The sequence below is a fragment of the Pogona vitticeps genome, chromosome 14 (assembly GCF_051106095.1).
Source record: "Pogona vitticeps strain Pit_001003342236 chromosome 14, PviZW2.1, whole genome shotgun sequence".
Lineage (NCBI taxonomy): Eukaryota > Metazoa > Chordata > Lepidosauria > Squamata > Agamidae > Pogona > Pogona vitticeps.
This window is the reverse complement of record NC_135796.1, coordinates 11,355,088-11,376,698: the sequence shown is the minus strand read 5'-3', so window position 1 is coordinate 11,376,698 and position 21,611 is coordinate 11,355,088. Positions and strand designations below refer to the sequence as shown.

Here is a 21,611-nt window from a genome sequence, read left to right as displayed (position 1 = left end):
TGGAACTGCTTGATGCTTTTTCTGCATCTGTATTTACGCAAAAGGAAAAACTGGTCCACCTGTCAAAAGCAGCAGTGTGGGAGACAGGAGAGGGAAGCAGGTCAAAATAGGTAAGGAAGGGGTAAAAGAACACCTAGCTGCTTTGAAAGAGTTTAAGTCTCCTGGACCGGATGGTTTACATCCCAAGGTACTAAGAGAACTGGCAGATGTGATCTCGGAACCACTGAATGAAATCTTTGAGAGGTCCTGGAGCACTGGCAAACTGCCAGAGGACTGGAAAAGACCTGATGTGTTTCCAGTCTTCAAAGGGGGGGGGAGTGGATCCAGGAAACTACAGAACAATCAGCTTGATATCAATACCTGAGAAAATGCTGGAAAAAAATAATCAAGCTGCAGATTTGTGAGCACCTAGAAAATAACAAGGTGATTACTAGAAGCCAGCATGGGTTTGCTAAGAACAGGTCATGCCAAACAAATCTTATTGCCTTCTTTGATAAAGTGACTAAAGTAACGGACCAAAGAAATGCAGTGGATACAGTGGGGTCTTGACTTGAGAACTTAATCCGTATTGGAAGGCGGTTCTCAAGTCAAAATGTTCTCAAGTCAAATCTGCATTTCCCATAGGAATACATTGAAAACCATTTGATCCGTATCTGCTCTTTTCCGTCCATAGAAACTAATGGGAAGCTGCTATTCTGCCTTCGACCACTAGAGGGGGATATTTTGTTTCTTTTTTTCTTAGGTCAAGAAAGGTTCAGGGAAGGCAGGAAAAATACAGTCCAGGCAGTACAGTATCAGGCAGTCCGAAGACTGTCTCCCAATCCACTCTCTAAACGCTGGGAGGAGTGAGGAAGCAGACAGGCACCCTTTTCACTGGCTAACAGTTAACTGAAAGTTCAAATTTTGCACTTTCCCTGCCTCCCATGTGGTTTTTTTTAGTTCTTAACTCAAATCTAAGTATGTAAGTCAAGTCAATATTTTCCTATGAGAGCGGTTCTTAAGTCAAAATGTTCTTAACTCAAGCCGTTCTTAAGTCAAGACCCCACTGTATAGTATATTTAGACTTCAGTAAGGCATTTGATAATGTAGAACACAACTTACTTCTGTGTAAGATAGAACAAAGTGGGATAGACAGTGTAACTACCAGATGGATTTGCAGCTGGCTGACCAACCACACTCAACATGAGGTCCTCAATGGAACCACATCTACATGGAGGGAGGTGTGCAGTGGGGTCCCTTAAGGTTCTGTCTTGGGCCCAGTGCTCTTCATAAATGACCTGGATGAGGGGATTGAAGGTGCATTCATCAAATTTGCTGATGACACAAAGCTGGGGGGATTTGCTAATACTTTGGAAGTTTCAGAAGGATCCCTCTAGACAAACTTGAACATTGCGCCCTATCCAATAAGATGCAGTTCAGTGGCGGGAAAAGTAAGGTCCTGCACTTAGGCAGGAGAAGCCAGATGCATAGGTACAAGATAGGTGGTACTTGGATCGACAGTAGTACCTGTGAGAAGGATTTAGGTGTCCTGGTGAACCACCGCTAAAGGATGAGTCAGCAGTATGCTGAAGCTGCCAAGAAAGCCAATACAGTTCTAGGCTGCATTAACAGGGGAATAGCATCAAGATCACGGGAAGCGATAGTCCCACTCTATACCACGTTGGTGAGGCTGTACTTGGGATGGTGTGTCCAGTTCTGGTCATCACAGTACAAAAAAGATGCTGAGGCCCTGGAAGGGGTGCCGAGGAGAGCAACAAAGACGATAAGGTGACTGGAGGCTAAATCCTATGAAGAATTAGCTATGAACTAAAAGAATTAGCTATGTTTAGCTTAACAAAGAGAAGGGTGAGGGGGGACACAATAGCAGTCTTCCAGTATCCGAAGGGTTGCCACAGGGAAGAGGGCATCAATTTATTCTCCATTGCGCCTGAGGGTAGGACAAGGACCAATGGGTGGAAACTCGTCAGACCTGGAAATAAGGAGAAATTTCCTGACAGTGAGAACCATTAAGCAGTGGAACAGCTTGCCTCCAGATGCTGTGGGTGCACCACGGCTGGAGGTTTTCAAGAAAAGATTGGACCACCATCTGTCCGGGATGGTATGAGGTCTCCTGCCTTGGGAAGGGGGTTGGACTAGAAGACCTCCAAGTTCCCTTTCAACCCTATGATGATTCTACGATAGGACAAAAGATTTATGATATTTTTCACTCCATAAGACACATCTGACACACCTAATTTTTAAATACAATAAAATAAAATAAACAGAGCAAGTCCCATGCTAGGACTGCAAAAAAAAATCACCAAAAAGTAACATAGAAACAGACCCCCCCAGCCCAAACCTATCATCCAAAACCCACCCACAACATTTTTTTAAAAAAAGTAAAAGGCAGCACCTAATTTTTAAAAACCAAAAAAATAAAATAAAAATAAAAATAAATAAATGGAGCAAGTCCCATGGTGGGACTGCCAAAAAAAATCACCAAAAAACAAAGCAACATAGAAAAATACCCCCCAGCCCAAACCTACCATCCAAAAGCCACCCAGAACATTTTTTAAAAAAAAGTAAAAAGCAGCACCTTACCGGTCCGAAGCCTCCCAGGGGTCCTCAGAAGCCAGCAATAGTGGAGGGTGGGAACTCCCACGGGACCTTCTGAGGCCTCCAGAGTCCTCAGAAGGCAGCGGTGGTGGTGGTGGGACAGTATTCCCTCCATAAGATGCACCCACTCCCCCCTACTTTTGGGGGGGGGGAGTGCATCTTATGGAGCGAAAAATACGGTAAAAAGGACTATATACAAGCTTTAGTGAATGGAGGAAAATGTGATGGCTTTGAGAAAGCTCCTTGGTGTTCTCTCAGTGGAGACAGAAACGGAACTGAGGGCTCAATGTGGGATAGGGAGCATGCACAGTGGAATGCGCATGTCTTAACACTTTTCTTAGGCTCTGGAAGGTTCCAAGGTCATTTGTGCAGGCACGAAAGGAACCATGAAGAACAGAGCCTAGGCCTATGACTTTTTGCACTAAAACTCCCAATATCCTCTAACCAACTATGGGATTTGTAGTCCAAAACTATAATATTTGCAGGCTCTAGGAAAACAGTAAACTTTTTCAAATAACCAAAGCAGTGTTTTAGGGAAGATTTTAACAATAGCTGGACAGTTTTATGCAATTCTTCCCTATATTTTCAAAGGAGAAAAAGCAACACAAAATTCATTCAACAAAACAACTTAAAGTTTTTATTGTAATACCTCAAAAGATACAATAAAGTGAAACAAGAAATTGTGTACAGTATTGCTGGGACAAAAAACAGGGGAAAAAGCCACATCAGCTGCAAAAGAAAACATTTTAAAAGTGTTCCACCAATGAGACACAAGCCAATTGACATCTAAAACTCAGCTTGCTTCTGTGAAATCCATTCTTTACAACATATCTGTTGGTTGTTTTTATACTAAGGGTACAGTATATCATCCTGCTCAATACTAACTTGAAGGCTTCCTTCCATTCTCACCCCAATATACAAGCTGGATGTTAATGCATGGCTATCTGGGTATATCAACATAAAACTTTTTACTATTGTAGATTATCAGTTTATTTGAAAAAAAAAATGAAAACCAGAATTTGTAAACCTCACATTTCAGGTGCATTAGAAATAAAAATGGTACTCCCCAGTTAATGCTGGTGACATATATATTAATGGTCCGATATAGGCTGTCGTTTTCCTCAAAAGGTAAGCTTTTGAGGTCTGGGGCTCTCTGGCACCAGTGATTTTTCAGTAACAGTGTTTGTCACACAGTTGGATAACATAAAATTGATGCAAGTACTAGAGCAATTTAGAGACACATTTGGAATTTAAAAAGCTGCCACATCTTAAAAGTCACAATATAGAACAGATAAACTAGGCAAGATTAAAAATAATGCTCTAGCCCCATTCTATAATATGCTGAGGTTAGCGGAACGCTCTGGATTTTGCTACATCATGGATTCATGGCAATAACACAGCATGTCAAATCCATATGTACTATAACAAGAGTGGGGAAGCTAAAAGGGAAGCTCTAATCCAGGACAAGCAGTGAATGGTCGCAGCTTTATATGCTGTAAGAGTGGAATTCTTTTCCAACAGTTAAAAGGGATCCATAGCTATTAGCCTGAAAGAAATTACAGCCACATAAAATCAGTTCTCATTATTGTTAACGCTCACACCAAAAGAATCTGGGTTAATCCAGATGCACAAAATGCTTCACACAAAGCGCCCTTGTGGATACAAGATGCACAGTGAAAGTCACGTCTGATCTGACGCGACCATGTGATCAGTGTTTACTTCCTCGGTGCTTGTCATGACTGTGTCCATGTTGGATGAGCAACACAGAGATTTTTAGACTGCTTGAACTGGCCCTCAGCCATGTCACATTGTTTGCTTGTTTTATGATAATCATGGCTACTGAGTTCAAACACACACACACACACACACTTCAACGTATGTACATTTTGCTAGCACATTTCTGGATGTGCCAATGAACATTCTCCCCAAGAACCAGCTTGTAGTCAGTTCATCTAGTCCAAAAAGGAAAACAAAACCTAGTAGGTAACACATAAATGTTCACGAAAAAACTGCTGTTACAATTTATAAAAAATATAGATATATAAAATAAATGTTAAGACCAACAGTAACAAAAATAAAACAGATAACAAAAGTGCTCAAGTTGAAGGGGAAAGCGCATACTGACCCAGAAAGAAAACACAAAACTTTAAATACATTACGTTACAAAATATGGTTAGAGGGAAAATGCTTTGAAAACGTTCTTCAAGTATTAATGTTTTTATGTAATTCTGGAAAGTTCAGTAACCAGACTGATCTTTTATGCATCAATCAACATCCAGCAGGTTCTGGATTCTACTTTTCATTTAAATTGTCAGACTGAAGCACCCAGATTTAAAGAACTGTCTGCTATGCCAAGTAAGAGTTCACTTACCTACAGGTATCTAATATGGGATGCTACTGATATATTTATAGTCTCAGTTTTAGATTTAAAATTCTTTTCTGTCAAAATCCATAAAAATATTGCTCTATTTGGTTTTTTTAATGCTTTATCTCCACAAATGATTTGCACTAGATTCCTACCCCATAATCTGATACTCCAGGTGCCAGGTTTTTTTTTTAAATCTTGTTTTTTTGGCATCTACATTAAACAAAATGTTTTGATGAAGATTTCCATGTTCATGAATTCTGGGTACCAAACTACACAATTCCATGCAAAGGCTGAGGGGAGATTTCCCGTTTTTCCCTCTCAAATAGCATGGGGAATGTTGGTCGAAATAAGAACACCATCAAGGGAAGATGGCCTCAGCTCTTTCTCTGCTCCATCTCCAACACTCACAGCTTCCCCCACGCTCACATAAATGCAAACATGCAACTGAAAAACGATAGTGAGAAAGCAGCTTGGAAATGGAATTTGGAAAGGACACAACACCCCCCCACACACATACTTCATTCTGCTCCACTCTCAGATCACCAAAGGTGGATTTTCAGCCTCAAAAAAGGCTACATCTACATCTTTGCATGCAACACGAAGTTTGACCCAAAGTCATTTAGGCCTGAAATATAAATAATGCACTGATAAAGAGGTTGAACTACTCACACAGTCCCCTCCTCCCAAATTTCTCTTTCATGCTCGGGGAACCTTAGATTTCTCCCCTGATTATTAAGAGCAGAAGTGAGAGAAGCACATCACAGGAACAGCCATACTAATGAAGAAGCTGTGCTTCTCTGAACATTTTCATAGCTGGTACTAGTTATAGCTAGCACTGTAAGCCAACAGCGCCTGAATGCTTACAATTTCAGTACATTCATTGTTGGCAGTGGATACTGTACCAGAGGGAAGATAGTTCAAGTTCTTTATTGTTATGGCCAAAAAGCAACAATGTGATATGCAGGAAGTCAAATTAAGTTTTGAGTTACTAGTATTTAGACAGAGCACACTAGACTGATGTTTCCGAGTGTCACAAACTCAGAGAATACATGCGACAGCCTGCATTCTTTTCCTTGCTGAGCTCTTCTCAGCCAAGGGGATCCAAAGAATCTGTACTGGCAGCGCGAGCGACGGTACCTCCATGGGCCCTAGCCTATTCACTAGGTAAAGATGTACCTTCCCTTTGAGGTACTTCAGCCTTCTGCAGTACAACTACGGGGACTGAAACTACTGCTGTCTAGATACAACTCAAGATGAATCCTGGTTCCACTGCACTTAATATCAAGTAGTAGGGCTGAAGGTTTACGGATCGAAAAACTCATTCATATTAAATAAAGCACCAGAATAAGGTCATTCAGCAAAACAAGATCTGAATCTAGCTGTTCCTAGTACAGCTCTTTGGATTTGAATGCCTAAGAGGTAACTATATACACACACACATTTAAATAGATATATCCAATATTCTTTTTTTTTCATCACAGTGTAATCATACATGGTATATTTGGGAAAGAATTTCTCAACCAGAATAGGGGTGGGGTAAATTAATCTTCAGTGGAAGATTAGCCCTACTTTTACAACAACGATTTAAGTAAAGTGCAGTATAGATTTGAAAGCCTATTCGAGGATGTTAGAAGCAACTAGAAGGAAAGACAATGCAAAGCTTTGTTATGACATCTAGGAGTTATGTTAGAAAGGAACAAAGTGTCTACTGTAAGGCTTTCCATACAATTCATGCTATCAGCAGTTGAAGTAGTGTTAATGTATAACATTCTCCCATACATTTTGCTTCTAATAAATTTTAGAACAAAAATCAATGCAAGAAAAAAAAAAGATGTCAAAATCTCTTGAAACAGTGTGCATAAATCTTCCTTTAAATTAACTATGCACACATATACATATTGTGGAAGTGTCTGGTTGAGTTACCCACTTCAAAGCAGCTGCTGGGAAAAATTACGAAGTTGATGTTTCTTTCACGTAACTGTGTATTATAAAAACGTGCTTAGGGATGATTCAGCCAGCAAATCAGACACCCTTTTTAAAAAACTACCATGCTACATTTTTATTAGGAAGAAATTAAGTCAATTTGTCACTTTCTTACCTGCTCACCAACTTCCAACCTCTTGCAGGCAGAGTAACATCTATAGGCTCTGGCCACTTTTCACACGTACACAAAAATAATATGGTGTGTTTTAAGTACTGCAACAGCAGAACACTTCACTGATATCAACCTCTTTGTCCAGTGCATTAAAACTATACAGCTACATGGAACCAGCCATAAAACACAATGGGTGTACTTGTCCCTGTTAAAGGTACAGTACCAAAAACATTTCACACTGATATATTAAAAATAGGAGCTGCATATTTTGCTTCATATTCTTGTAGACTTTGCTAGACATTCTTCCTTAAAAAGAACAAAGTTTAAGCTTTCTTAGGAATGTACTGATTTAGATAATCTGCTCTACAGAATTACTGTCTTTGTTATCCTTGTAAATCATTGGTCACCCCCCCTCCCTTCCTCTCTTGTTATACAAAAACAAATATTTACTAACAGCAGCCAGTACAACTGACTGAACCTTCCAATTTACACAGGTTGCAGTAGACAATATCTTTTTTAGAAGTAATAACAGTTACTAGAATACTGTGTCTTTTTTCACTGCAAAGAAACCACAGAAATTGCTCTGTATGGGGAGAAATGTATAAAATACATGTCTATCCCACACATTATCTCCAAAACCATTCACGCAGGCCTCCTCCAAGACTCTGGGGCAAGTGACAGGTAAAAAGCATGCACAGCAGAAGGAGCATTTAAAGGCATTGGTCAAAAGAGAGAGAGAGAGAGAGAGAGATACTAGCCAGCAAAACTAATTTGCAATTAAATTAGGGACTTATTCCTCTAGAATTTTTAGAAAAAGGTAATCCAAAGCAACTCTTCACGCAAGAATACATAAGAATACATATACAAAAAGAAGGGAATATACATGAAGAGAAAAAGGCAAAAGATGGCCTTGGGGAGAAAAAAGCCACAAAATTACACTACTTAGTTTGGAGGTTTCAAAAATGAAGTCATTTTCTCAACTGCCCCAACCATAATCCTTCTTGCATTAGTCTTTTATAAAGCATGTTCCACAGATTAATTTTCCATAAAGAAAGTGGTGTTCCAATTTACTCCCAGCCATTGTCTTTGATCATGTGGGCCAGTTCGATGATGAATTTTCCTTCTTTGTATTTCTGACTGCTCTCAAATGCATGTTCCTAGGTAAGAACAGAAAATAGCAGATTTCTGTTACTCACCCACCTCAAAGAAGACTACTTCTTGTATATCCATAAGCACCATTCAAGATAAATCTGGCATTTTTGCATTTTACATTAACTTAAACATAACAGAAATGCACTGCTCTTTCCTTCATAGTTTAACACTCTTCAAAGTTACATATGACAAGGTCACTGTTCCCCCAACTGTGCTAGACAACAACCCCTGCTGAGAAATGGTGGGTGCTGGAGCCCAAGAAAGAAAATACACAGCAGCAATGAGCATAAACAACAGAACTTTTAGGTTACAAGATGCTTACTGGGCAATAAGAACAAGACTTTTAAAATTAACATTCTCAAACGGTTTAGTTTCTCCACCCCATTTATAACATCCACAAGACCAGACTTTTCAACTGTAAATCCTATTGAAAAATCGACTTCCATCATGACAGATATTAACCCTGATACCTTTTCACTTATGGCGTTTGATTCAACAGCTTTGGTACAGTAAGATGATAACATACATCACAAAGTCACCACATTTCCCCATGCAACCAAGCCCCGCAGAAAAAAGAGCAGGTGGATCGCACAAAAAGCTCCTCATGTCATACATTTCGCTTTACACGTGTGAAGAAGCAGATATAGAAAGAAAGGATAGTGGCATGCACAAGAGGAAAACAATTGTCTTGCTACACAGCCAACATTGAAGTAGGAGCCATCTGCACTGCAGAATGGCCACCATGATTCCACAACATGGAAACCCACTGAATCAACTTCTATAGCATACAACCACTGCATTATTTTTAGGAAAATTAAACCATGCAAGTTAGGAAATACAGCCCTCAAGCAGCTGGCATATCTGAAAAATGATCAAAAGCCCCACCAGGGTCCTGGCACATCAGTTCTACCTGAGCAACCAGATGCTTCTCCTAAAAATGCCTACAAAGAGACAGTATTACAGACTTACCTCTGATAAATAATAACCTAACCTTCTGGGAGAAACATGCGACTAACAGCAAACAGAAATACGTCACAGGAATTCCGCTCAGTTTAGAACCAAAAACAAGATCCATTCTGGAGAAGCCAAAGCGAATGTCACAAATACAATTCTTTTGAAACCTGCTAACCTAAGAACTCTCCACTCAAATAAGCAGGATCTATGTTGGGGGTTGAATGTAAGAGATGTTCCACGGTTCACAGGGGCTGGCCCAATGACTCCCTTGCCCTTTTCTCCTCCTCCTACTACTAGTCGAGGTCATGTTTTTCCCCCAGCCTCTCAAAGGCTGCAAGCAATACCAAAAGTAAGGCAAAAGGCAGCAGTTTCCAATTGCCATCCCTTCTCCTCCTGAGCCAGAGTCAGGGGATTCAAATTCAAGTCTGGCAAGGACAAAAGGCATCATGGATTGACGCAGCAAGACCCAGCCATTCTATCTTTGGCCCAAATCCTCTCCTATCGAACAAACAGAACCAAGTGGTTGCAAACACAGAACGCCTGGAAATGGGTAACTGCTTACGTATTTCCATCCAAGAGTGGTTTTGCAGTTTTCACAATAAATATCTGCTACTGCATGCAAGCCTGTCAGAAGAACTCTCTCTTCTGCAGGACCACAGCCGACATTTACCCTGTAAGAAAAATAAAATAAAATACATGTCACCTATTTCATTGCGTTCTCCACTCCACCATCACCCTGTTAATGTCTAGTTGTCTGCAAGAAAAGAATACAAATTCTCACAATAACTTATGATGCCATTGCCTATGCTAGCTAGAGATGATGGAAAGTTCAAGCCAACTGCACTCAAAGGGCGCCAGCTTATGGCCTTCCAGACATGGACGTGATGAAAAACAGCATGGAAGGAGCTGTGCTCTGATCCAGCCCCAAGGCCTTCTTATGTCCTTATCTAAACCATATAAGCAAGTCAATATGCTATCTTTCACTAAACAATTTCTATTCCATATATCGAAAGAACTGTTATGGTACTTACACTGAATTAAAGAGGTAGGCTCGTCCCTGGCTTCCCTGAAAGGACTGTAAAAGAAAAGAAGGGGAAAAAATAACACAGTGATGAAAAATCATAATGGCTGGAATTCAATAGTAAGTCACAACTAGAGAAAAATTTGATCCCTCCTAGGTGGCACTATTAAGGAACTTACCCTGACAACAGCCAGATACATCTACTCCATCATGCAGAGGTGACGCATCATGCTGTCACAGAATGCCGAGCCCTAACAATGTTATTTGGCTGTTCCCTGCCACATGTTAGCTGCTGAACGTTTTATTTGAATCTTAGTGTGTTTTAATTTTGTACAGTATGCCAATAAATGTTTCTGTCTGTCTGTCTGTCAAAATACTCCTTAAGTACAAATTCAGCCATATCTTATTATTTTAAGTCTGGACTCTTCAGATCTGATTTGGGAGGCTGAAAACCTATTGTCTGAAATCTAACCTCAAACCAAATGAACACTGAAGGTTGTGACCACACTGCTGAACTGAATTAAATCAGAAGTTGGTTGAAGTTTTTTGAAATAAATTTAATGTCACGTGGATTGTGTGTCGGTGTGTGCATCAACACGGGCCAACTTTTAGACCAATAGTAAATTATGTGGTACACTGGCATGTCAGCATTCTGAATCCCTGTTTTCTGGGTTTTTGCTCTGTATCAGGAACTAAATTCTTCAGCCTGTTCTTGAGACAGAGCTGGTCTGGCTCAAGACACCTGATGCTAAAACACAGCAGCTTCTGTTCAACAAAGCCAGCATCAGCAATCTACCGCTGACAACTACTCTAACAGACATTTGCTCTGTCCTCTTAAAAATTGTTGTATCTGGTAAATCAATTTTTCCAATGTTTAATTTATATATATATTCCAATGTTTAATTTATATATATATAAAGTTTTGAACTGGCATAAAGCTAGATTAATGCTGCACTAAAACAGAAACAAATGGAGGGGAGGAAGCTTTCATACTGCAGAGTATTCTGCAATCAGAAACCTCTCGTACTCAGCAAACTCCACAGACCTCACAAACACTATTTACTCTGATACAGGTGATCACACATGTCAAATTGAGTAAAAGAAAGTGTGATCAGAATCAATTCACAATAAACAATCCCCAAGCAAGTGTTTATGTTGCACATTATGTAGCTGGAGATTTTTTATTCCATTTCAATCAAGCCAAACCCAATGCAAAAACAGGAGTATTTCAATGTGTAATCACACCCTAAATTAAGTTTAAGCAAACTGTAGTCCCACCCACTCCACCCACACAACATTCGTAGGCTACAGATCCTATGATTTCTAGCCAGGAGAGCCAATGGTGAAGGGTGGCATAATTTAACATTCTTTTTCCATGAGTAAAGCCTATGCAGCTGCACCCAGATATGGTGGGTTTGATACCAGTGCAATGTCCATATTATCACCCCATTTTATTTTAAACAACATTCTGAAGGCATGGTGGTGGTTGCAATAAGGTACAGCATCTCAAAACTTGGTACAGTAGTAGTTCTGGCCTACAATGGCCCTCTAGTGAACTTTAACATGAAGCATTCTCAATTCAACCCCCACCATGGGGGGGGGGGATCTATCTGTAGAGGAATAATCAAAGCTTGGCTGCCAGAGCATTTATGATAGCACTGAACTAATACATTCGAGAACTTGGCATTTTGACTCAGTTTGTTTGTTTGAAATCTTTTTACACCACCTTTCTCCTTAAACAGGATCAAAGGCAGCTTACATCATTAAAAACATTAAAAGCTAAAAACAGTGAGTTATTCAAATATTTAAAAAGCATTAAATAAACATATTATTATAATTTTTAAATAAAAACATCACTAAAAATATTTTAAAGCAATAAAGTACAAACAGCATTATAATCAAAGCAGATCTGGGCAATATTGCCTGCAATGTGTTGCGCAAATTCTTCATAACAGGCTACATTGTGATCTGTATTCTAATCCTATGTAATAGGATATAGTAGCATGAAATAGGCTCTTGGCCACTCAAAAGAGCTCCACTAACTCTGTGAAGATGCAATGTTGGCAGAGAATATGACTTCTTTTATGCCACCACTACCATGGAGTAGGCCTTCTGTAGCCCATGTTTGACTGGATTCACTCTGAGTTTTCTGCCATCATCACTCTGATCTCTGTTCCACTCACTTCATCATAGTCAGCTCACCAGTAAGTCAAGGGGGCAGTTTGACTCTACTTCATGGAAGTTGAGCTTAGAAGCAATCATGTCAACGGCCCTGGTCATTTCCCCATTCCAGAGGTCAACCACGGCTTTGACAGAATCGCCTGCTGAAATGACAGGAAATTCCCCCAAAACTGTCAGGAAACCATTTGGATCCATCAGCCTCCTGAACCAGATCATCTTAATAGCCCCACCCCCACCCCTGCAGAGGCTCTGAGTTCCAATGAGTCTAAACCACACCAGACAATGACCTGTCCATGACAACAGAACTGCCGAGTTACTCCACACCTACGTAGATCACCATCATCTATCCCAGTACAAAAGACCAGGTCTAAAATGTGTCCAGTACCAGTTGGGACAGACCCATGGATGTCATGGAGGATATGAAGTCCTGAGTCACTCCTGAGAAAACTGCCTTGGTATGGACATTGAAATCCACTATCACAACAAGCCAAGGAGACTCAAAGATCACCTCCGGGAACAGCTCAACTAGCTCAGGAAGGGAGACTGTTGAGCAATTAGGTGGGCAATAAACCAACAGAATCCTTATTCTGTTCCAGCCTCCAGATACTCACTTTCAGATGAAACACTCAAACCTGGAAAACAAGGTGAGAAAGATGGAATCATGACCAACCACTGCAGTTCCACCTCCTCAGGTCTTGCCTGCTACTGCACAGAGAACCCTGGTGGACAAAGCTAAATGAGATGAATAACCCCAACCTTCATCCAACCAAGTCTCCGTAATGCAAGATAGGACAGCACGCTCCTTCAGGATCCTGGATAGCTGTCGCTTTCCCATTTACCAACCTGCATTTAACAGCAGCACTTTTAATCCACGGGACCTGACATCAAGGCTATCCAAACTACTTATATTTGGGGATAGTTTAAGGGCTACGATAAAATAGGAAAATAATAAAGTAATTAGTTTGATTGCCCTCTTTTGCTTGCATATTTAGTATTCTGACATGGGCGGTAAAATGAAATGTTGATAATAGAATTCTGCGGCTAATTCCATTCTTCCTATTTATTTTGTCTGAAACAAGGTAGCATCAGATAGCATGCATCTGTTCAAAAATGGACTAAATACACAGATAGGTTTGGTAGGAATATTTGGGACATAAGATTAAAGAGTGTAGGCTGGAAATAATTCAAACACACCTTGCTTTTAATCACATCAGTTTTCATTAAGCAAAACAAAACAAAAGACAAAAAGCATAGATGTGACTGTGTAGAATTTTAGAACATCAGTTGCAGAGAATTAGAAAATGAATGAGTTCCTTAGAAGACAAACAGTTTCTGTTATGTTGGTGACATTTTGGAAGCAAATCAAACTACGCTGTGGAGTGGGTGAAAGAGCGTGCATGACACATCTCCTTTCCCTCCACTATATTGGCTTTTTAAAAGTATTACAATTTTAATGGTTTGTTTCTCCAACTTGGAAGAGTTTATACACTCAACTTGGAAGAGTTTATACACTAGCTTTCTTGGCACAGAAATGGGTTTTCTGGTGCACCCAAATAGAGGTAACAAACTGTAAGCCTGAATTCACTGTTCTACTTCTTTCAATGTAGTATTTATTTCTAATCCCCATAACCACATTCATATGTTTTAAAGAATGCAAGTAAGGCTTACTAAAATCTCCAAAGCAAAAAAAAAAAAAAAAAAAAAAAAAAAAAAAAAAAAGACCTTCCAGAGGTTTTGGACACATTCATTCACCTTGCACCCTCCCATACTCAGCCAAACCAGAGTAAAAGCAATGTGAATTCGCATAGCAGGGTTTTATTTTTAGAGATCAAGATCTCCTGCCATCATTTCCTTGTGTGCAGTGCAATTCCATATATGTTTACATTTTTATCCTCAAAAGGGCTTAGTTCCAGAAGTGATCAAACAGTAAATAGCTACATACCCATGCCTTCTCCTTAGTTGCAATATCAGAACATACTGATCCACATGTCCTCATATAAGTATCAACAGGGAGACGAGAAAGACCCAGCTACAGTTCTAGATGTACCCAGAAAATGGGGTGGTATGGAACAAAAGTACTGTATAGCACTCACACATAACATTAAAGCCAGCCAGCCACGATTATTTTCCTCCATCAGAGACTCTTTCCATGATTAGAGGAAAAGAGCCTTAGATTCAGGCCAATATAACTAATTATAGAAAATAACAGTGGGATAAGACAGCAGTGGAAGAGTTTGGTATTTTATTCTGAATCAAATCAAATCCAATAATAGTTTTTTTAAAAAACAAATTATCTTTTTCTGCAGGTTATGTTCTACTTTGGGTAGATGAAAAGAAGCATTTTTGCTACAAGAGAAATAATTTTCTGAGATAGCACTTCCACCTCAGCACTAGAGCAATCACCACATGCGCAACCAAGAGCTGTGTGCATGTATAGTTGCACAAAAAGATTTGGGCCATTATTTCCACAAGGATTTTGGTATCATGCAACGCTATATATTCAAAAGGACCCAATCAGGCAGGATTAATTATGGACAATAGATTAATCACCATTCAACAAATATACATGTTTGACAACAAAATAAATTATTTTCTTTCTCTTTTTCTTTCTTTTTTTCTTTCTTAATACAAAAAAAGGGTTTTGAACAGGGTTGTCTGTCAACAATTTTGTTTAAATGATCTGTGAAAAACCAAGTTCCCTCTAAGGTGTGTGCATGGCCCTCCACCGCCACGCCACACAGCGCGCCTCCCCCTCCTCCTCCATGCACCCACAGCAATAGTTTTCAGCCCCTTTGGTTCTGATCGTGACAAAACCCCACCCCCATGAGCCTGAAAATTAGAGGGAACCAAAAGCGTGTAATCTCTGCCTCCCTCTACGTAGCTTTCTGCCTCCTCTGCACAGCAATCACGTTTAATTTTTTAGGCTCTGGTCACGATGGAACCCTGCACGCGGGGGGGGGGGGGGGCAGATTCATGCATGCACACAGGAGCAAAGTCACATGAGAGAGAAGCAGAGCCCCCCCCCAAGCAGGGCTGAAAATTAGAGGGTAAATTGGAGAGAACTTTGGTGAGAAGAAATGTAAACATCAAGACACAAACTGCTTCACATCCGTAAAAAGCTGGCTTGCTGAAAGCAAGTGTCACCATGGCCAAATCAAACCTTTCCAGGAATTAGCACAGCTAGCACACTAGTTTTAACTGTGCAAATGCACTCCTCGCCAACCAGCTGGACTACTCTAATGTGCTTGATGTAGGGCTGCCTTTAGAAAGTGTTCAGAAACTTCAGTGGGTCCAAAATGCTGTAGCCAGATTGTTAAGCATGGCTTGTAACAAGGATCATATTTACAGCAGGGCCACTGGCTGGCAATCCGTTTCCAATCACAATTCAAAGTTCTGGTTTAACCTATAAAACCCTAAACAGTTTGGGTCCAAACTCTCTCAAAGACTGTGTCTCCCTTTATGAGCCATCAGGGGGGTCTTTTCTCTAGGTCCCTTGATCTTATTTACCATTTCTGGTGTAGTGTGTGTTTGATTTTTTTAAAAAAATAGTTGTATACTTACTGTTTTTATATTTTAAATATTGTCTTTTATGTAAGACACCACTGGCCCCCTTTTTAGGAGAAAAACAAGGTATGACTATTTTTAATTAATTAATTACTGTAACTAACTAACAATCTTAGAACTGCAGAGCTGGAAGGGTCCCTATGTATCATTGAGTCCAGCCCCTGCCAATGACGCACAATAGGAACACGAACTCCCAACCTCTGGCTCCACAACCAAATACCTAAGCCACTGAGCTATCGAGCAGTTCTACACCACACTGGGTATCCCTGTAATGCAGGAACCTTTTAAAAATTAATTGCAGCCATGGGAAATTACACCCAGTAATTGCACAGACTTCAAAGTTTGGCACTTACAATCTGACATGATTCAGAAAGGTTTATTTAATACTAGTTATATATAATTATTAAAATAATATTTTTATTTTTAAACATGGTTAAATCCTAGTACTTGATACATTAAATAAAAGAGTGGAAAGTGTTGCAAAGTTTCTGCAGGAAAGGCAAGAATCACAGAAGTTGAAGTGCTGTAAAAGTGTAAAGAGTTACAGCAGAAAGAGACAAAATATGCCCAAGTATTACTGTATCCATTTAATGATAGATTGTGTTCTTACTCTGTTCTGGAGCCAAGCATGCAAGTCTTACTTTAAACAGGATTTGCAAGTTCCATTTAATTATGTGCCATAGAAAATTCCCATTTAAAAGAAACTTAAAATTACACATAATATAAAATACAAGTCCTTAAGAAACAAACTTACATACTAATCAAGGCCATATGCAGCAATATTTATTGAAGCCTTTTCTTGGATTAGGGAAATAAGATTGAATGTAAATTGTTATTGTGAAGAATTGTCTAGAAAATCTCCAAATTACCAATGGAATGCACTTATGTTGCTATCTACATCAATTTAACCATGATCTGATTTTTTCTGTTTTGTTCTCTTCAATGGACCTTCTCTAATTGCAATTTACTATGCAATAGATTCAGACATGGATAGATACAGAATTATAATCAAATAGATGGGACCACTGCTTCTAAATACTACAGTAGTGCCTCGACTTATTAAATTAATCCATATTGGAACGGTGGCCATAACTCAAAATTTTCATAAGTCGAAGCACCATTTCCCATAGGAATGTACTGAAAACCGATTCATCCGTTCTGGCCAAAGAAAAAAAATACCAAAAAAGAAAAAAGAAAAGAAAAGAAAGAAAAAGAAAAGAAATAGAGCAAGTTTGAATATGGGCATATTCAGAATAAAAGTCTGAATATACCCATATCCGTGCAAGGTGATCTCTGTCACCTGCATAAATGATGCAAACAGTTTTGAGCTGTGATTTTTTTTACATTGAGTAATTTCATTGCAGATTTAAAGAAATTACATGCATATAATATGCATGCTCTATGACTTCCACGACCATTTTTGTTTTTTAAAAAAGCCAAATCAAAAAAGATTTCCACAATCATCCTAGAAATTCTGCATGAATTCTAGTATCCAGACACCCCTCTAAGCCACTCAGTTCTTTCCCCCCTCCCAGATATGTCAGTTTAAAACAAAAATCATGTGCATATTTTTGGTCCTGTCTTGTTATTATTAGGTGGCTGTGTTGCCCAGGAGCTCCGTGTGCCTCGTGTTGCTGTGGTGGAGAGGCGGACCATTCCAGGCACTGGTGGTGAGACGGCAGGGGGAAGACTCTGGGCGGCTGTGGGGAGGAGAGCCGACTTGCCGGGCGGCCGCCATGTTGGTCTTCCTGACGGCAGCCTCCTTTCCTAGATCGGACTGTTCACTCTGCCCTTCCTGGACTGCTCACAAAGAACCCTTACCTCCCTTCCAAGGAAGGGAAAAGGGAAAGCCAGGGATTGAGAACTTGTTTGCCTGGACTTTTTTGCTTTTAACGCTGCCCATGTTCATCACTGTAATGCAACTCGTGAGTAACATCCTCACTCCGACATTTCCCTTGCCATTAACATCTATATTAACAACCTCTGAAATAATAAAAACACTTAAGACCAGTAAAACTTAAAAGGACAAGGCTGCGAGGCAGAGGAGGACAGACTTGGACTAGATGAGGGGGTAACTTCTTGAGTACTTTTTTTAAAAAACTTAATACTATTTTTTGTATTCGGGATTTTTAATTATAACACTGTATAATTTTGAACCGTATTGTATTTGTCTTTGCACTTTGTTAAGTTGTGGTATTATTTAGGATTCTGCTTTTCTATTTTATTATTTTTTCCTTTTCTTTTTATCTGGCATGGAGTGGGAGGCCTGCTTGCCCAGCGAGGGGCCTTTTAACATCCCTGTGGTCACAGGTAGAGGGAAATATGGCATTGGCACAGTCCCTACTCATGTCAGAAGAACAATGAACAGATGTTTGACGGCTGTTCATTGTTCTGAGACTGTGACCAACCCTCAGTATCAAGGTAGCCAGTCCAGCCAAACTTCCACTCCAAATCTGGTACTGCTGAATGCCAGGTCTGTATCCAACAAAACCCAGGTGATCCACGACCTTATCCTTGAGGAGGATGCAGACCTGGCATGCATAACCGACACGTGGATTGGCGGGCAGGAGGGTCCTCCCCTGGCTCTCATCTGTCCGCCCGATTATGCCGTCCAGCATCAGGGTAGGCTGGAGGGGCGGGGGGGGAGTAGCCATTGTTTATAAATCCAGCTTGGAGATTACTAGGTGCTCCTCAGTGGTAAAGCCGGGTCTACAGGCACTCCACGTGATGATTGGGGCCAGGGATGGTATTGAGATTTTGCTGGGCTACTGCGCTCCCTGCAACCCAGCCACTTCCCTTCCGGAGCCAGCCGACTTTGTCTCCGCAGCACTGTTGGGATCCTCGAGGCTTCTTGTCATGGGTGATTTCAATGTGCATGCGGGGGCAGAGGCCTCTGGGCCAGCTCTTGAGTTCTTGGAAACCATGGCTTCCTTGAACATGTCCCAACATGTCAACGGCCCCACCCACGTGGGTGGCCATACCCTGGAGCTGTTTTTTTTCCACCAATTGGAGTGAGTGTGGTCTGATGGTGACTGACCTCGTGTCGGTCCCCTTGCCATGGTCAGATCACCATCTGGTAAAATGTAACCTCACAGTGGCTCTCCCCCCTTGCAGGGAGCACGGACCTATTGTCATGGTCCGCCCTCAAAGGCTACTGGATTCGGTTGGATTCCAGGACGCCATGAGAGGTGTTATGGCTGACCTGGCTAGCGCTCCTGTCGACGCTCTGGTGGATAGCTGGTCCACTGCTGCCACCAGGGCCACAGACACGATCGTACCCAAACGTCCTTTCCGGCGCAGAACCCGCCCAGCGCCCTGGTTTAACCAGGAGCTTCGAGTGATGAAGCGAATAAGAAGGCTACAGCGTAGATGGAGGAAGAACCTGACAGATCATAACTGGATAGCTGTTAAGGTTGCAACTAACCTTTACCTGAATAAGGTAAAGGCTGCATGTCAATCATTCTTCGCTAATCGGATAAGTGAAGCGTCCAACCAGCAGGTGGAGTTATTCCGTATAGTGCGCGACCTATCCGGAATGGGTCCAGGTGATAGGCCTCCCCCTAGTTTCTCACCTGACCCATTTGCAGCCTTTTTAAAATCTAAAGTGGAGGCCATCCGCCGGGAGCTATCTCCTTTTTTAAATACAGTGAGTCAAGCAGAGATGTCCAGCGCTCCGTCTTGTCCAGTAAATTTTGATTCCTTTCAGCCTATCACGCCTGACACTATGGACAAGGTGCTTGATCGCTGTCGAGCCACCACCTCCTTCCTTGACCCTTGCCCGGCCTGGCTAATCAAAGTAGCCAGGCCGAAAACAACAGAATGGGCCACAGCAATAATAAATGGGTCTGTCCTTGAGGACACTCATTAAGAAGACACTCATTAGGCCCATCAGAAAGAAACCTAGTTTGGCGGCGGACAAAATTGGCAATTATAGGCCAGTCGCCAATGTTTCTTTCATGAGCAAAGTGGTGGAGAGGGTGGTGGCAGACCAACTTCAGGCGCACTTCAATGAAACAGATGCCCTGGATCCATTTCAGTCAGGTTTCAGGCTGCGCCATGGTACAGAGATGGCATTGGTCGCCCTGTACAATGACTTGTTGAGGGAGGCTGACAGGGGCAAAACGTCTCTGCTGGTCCTCCTCGACATCTCGGCGGCCTTTGATACCGTTGACCACAGTATCCTCCTGGGGAGGCTCTCCGAGTTGGGAATTGGTGGCTCGGCGCTTGCCTGGCTCCGTTCCTTCTTGGAGGACCGGCCTCAGAGAGTACAGTTTGGGGAGAGTGTTTCGGCCCTGTGGAGTTCCAATTGTGGGGTTCCACAAGGGTTGATTATCTCCCCAATGCTGTTTAACATCTATATGAGGCCACTGGGTGGGGTCATCAGGGGATGTGGAGCATCATGTTATCAGTATGCGGATGACACCCAGCTCTACATCTCCTTTTCACCAACTGCAGGTGATGCTGTCCTGTCCCTTCAGCGCTGCCTGGGGACCGTACTGCAATGGATGCAGGAAAATGGGCTGAGGCTGAACCCGGAACAAGATGGAAGTTCTGAGGGTGGGGGCCCCCGTGGCTGGTGGCCTGGGTGACTCTCGTTTGGGGGGGTGGCCCTGGCTGCGAAGAGCAGGGTCCGCAGCTTGGGTGTACATTTGGACCCGATGCTCACCATAGAAACACAGGTGGCGTCGGTAGTCCGTACCGCCTTTTTCCACCTTTGGCGGATAGCCCGGCTGTGGCCCTACCTCAACACGGGGGCGCTCACTACCTTGGTGCATGTGCTCATAATCTCAAGATTAGACCACTGTAATGCGCTCTACGTGGTGCTGCCTTTGAGGCTGATGCGGAAACTTCAAGTGGTGCAGAATGAAGCGGCCAGACTCCTTACTGGAGTGAGAAAACACCACCACATTTCTCCTATTCTGGCCATGCTGCACTGGCTACCCATTCATTTCCGCGTTGACTTCAAAGTTCTACTGCTTACCTATAAGGCCCTAAACAGTTTGGGACCTTGATACTTGGCAGAACGCCTGTGCCCACCAAGCTCTACCCGGATCACCTGCGCGAGTGTGGAGGTGAGGTTGAGGAGCCTGACACCGAAGGAGGCCCGGAAGGAAAAGACACGAAACCGGGCCTTCTCTGCGGTGGCTCCTCGCCTCTGGAACAACCTTCCTCCGGAGATTCGCAAGGCCCCTACGCTGGGTATATTTAAAACCCAACTAAAAACATGGATGTACATCCAGGCCTTCCCTCCTGCCAGCACTTAATTCTTTCTCCTTTTGCTATCTATCATTTATATATTTTTGCACTGTTTTTATTATTGATATGTCAATGGCTTTGTATTATTTTAATGAATATATGTTTGTTGGTAGCCGCCCAGAGTGGTAGAATATACCAGATGGGCGGGATTTAAATCAAATAAATAATAAATAAATAAATATTGTCAGAGTCAGCAAAAGCTGAGCTTCCTTTGTTCATCAGTTTAGATGCCTGTGTGTGTATGCATGTGTATACATATACATAGGGATGTGGGTGGCGCTGTGGGTTAAACTGCTGAGTCATGGAAAGGGGTGAGCTCCTGTTGCTTGTCCCAGCTCCTCTCACCTGAGCAGTTCAAAAGCATGCAAATGCAAGTAGATGAATAGGTACGGTGGGAAGGTAACGGCATTCTGTGTCTAAGTCAT

At 41.6% G+C, this 21,611-nt stretch overlaps 1 protein-coding gene across 2 annotated transcripts in view; it reads right to left on the bottom strand.

Moving 5' to 3' along the window:
• Nucleotides 1-3,205: 3,205 nt before the first annotated feature.
• YPEL1 (yippee like 1) overlaps nucleotides 3,206-21,611 on the bottom strand; it is a 32,247-nt gene continuing 13,841 nt past the window's right edge. For both annotated transcript variants that reach the window (XM_072983184.2, XM_078381681.1), the window contains exons 3-5: nucleotides 10,196-10,239; nucleotides 9,727-9,835; nucleotides 3,206-8,215 (exon numbers count right to left, since the gene is read on the bottom strand). In XM_072983184.2, coding sequence (XP_072839285.1) covers nucleotides 8,126-8,215; nucleotides 9,727-9,835; nucleotides 10,196-10,239 — 243 coding nt within the window. In that variant the 3' untranslated portion in view covers nucleotides 3,206-8,125. The remainder of the gene's footprint in view (nucleotides 8,216-9,726; nucleotides 9,836-10,195; nucleotides 10,240-21,611) is intronic.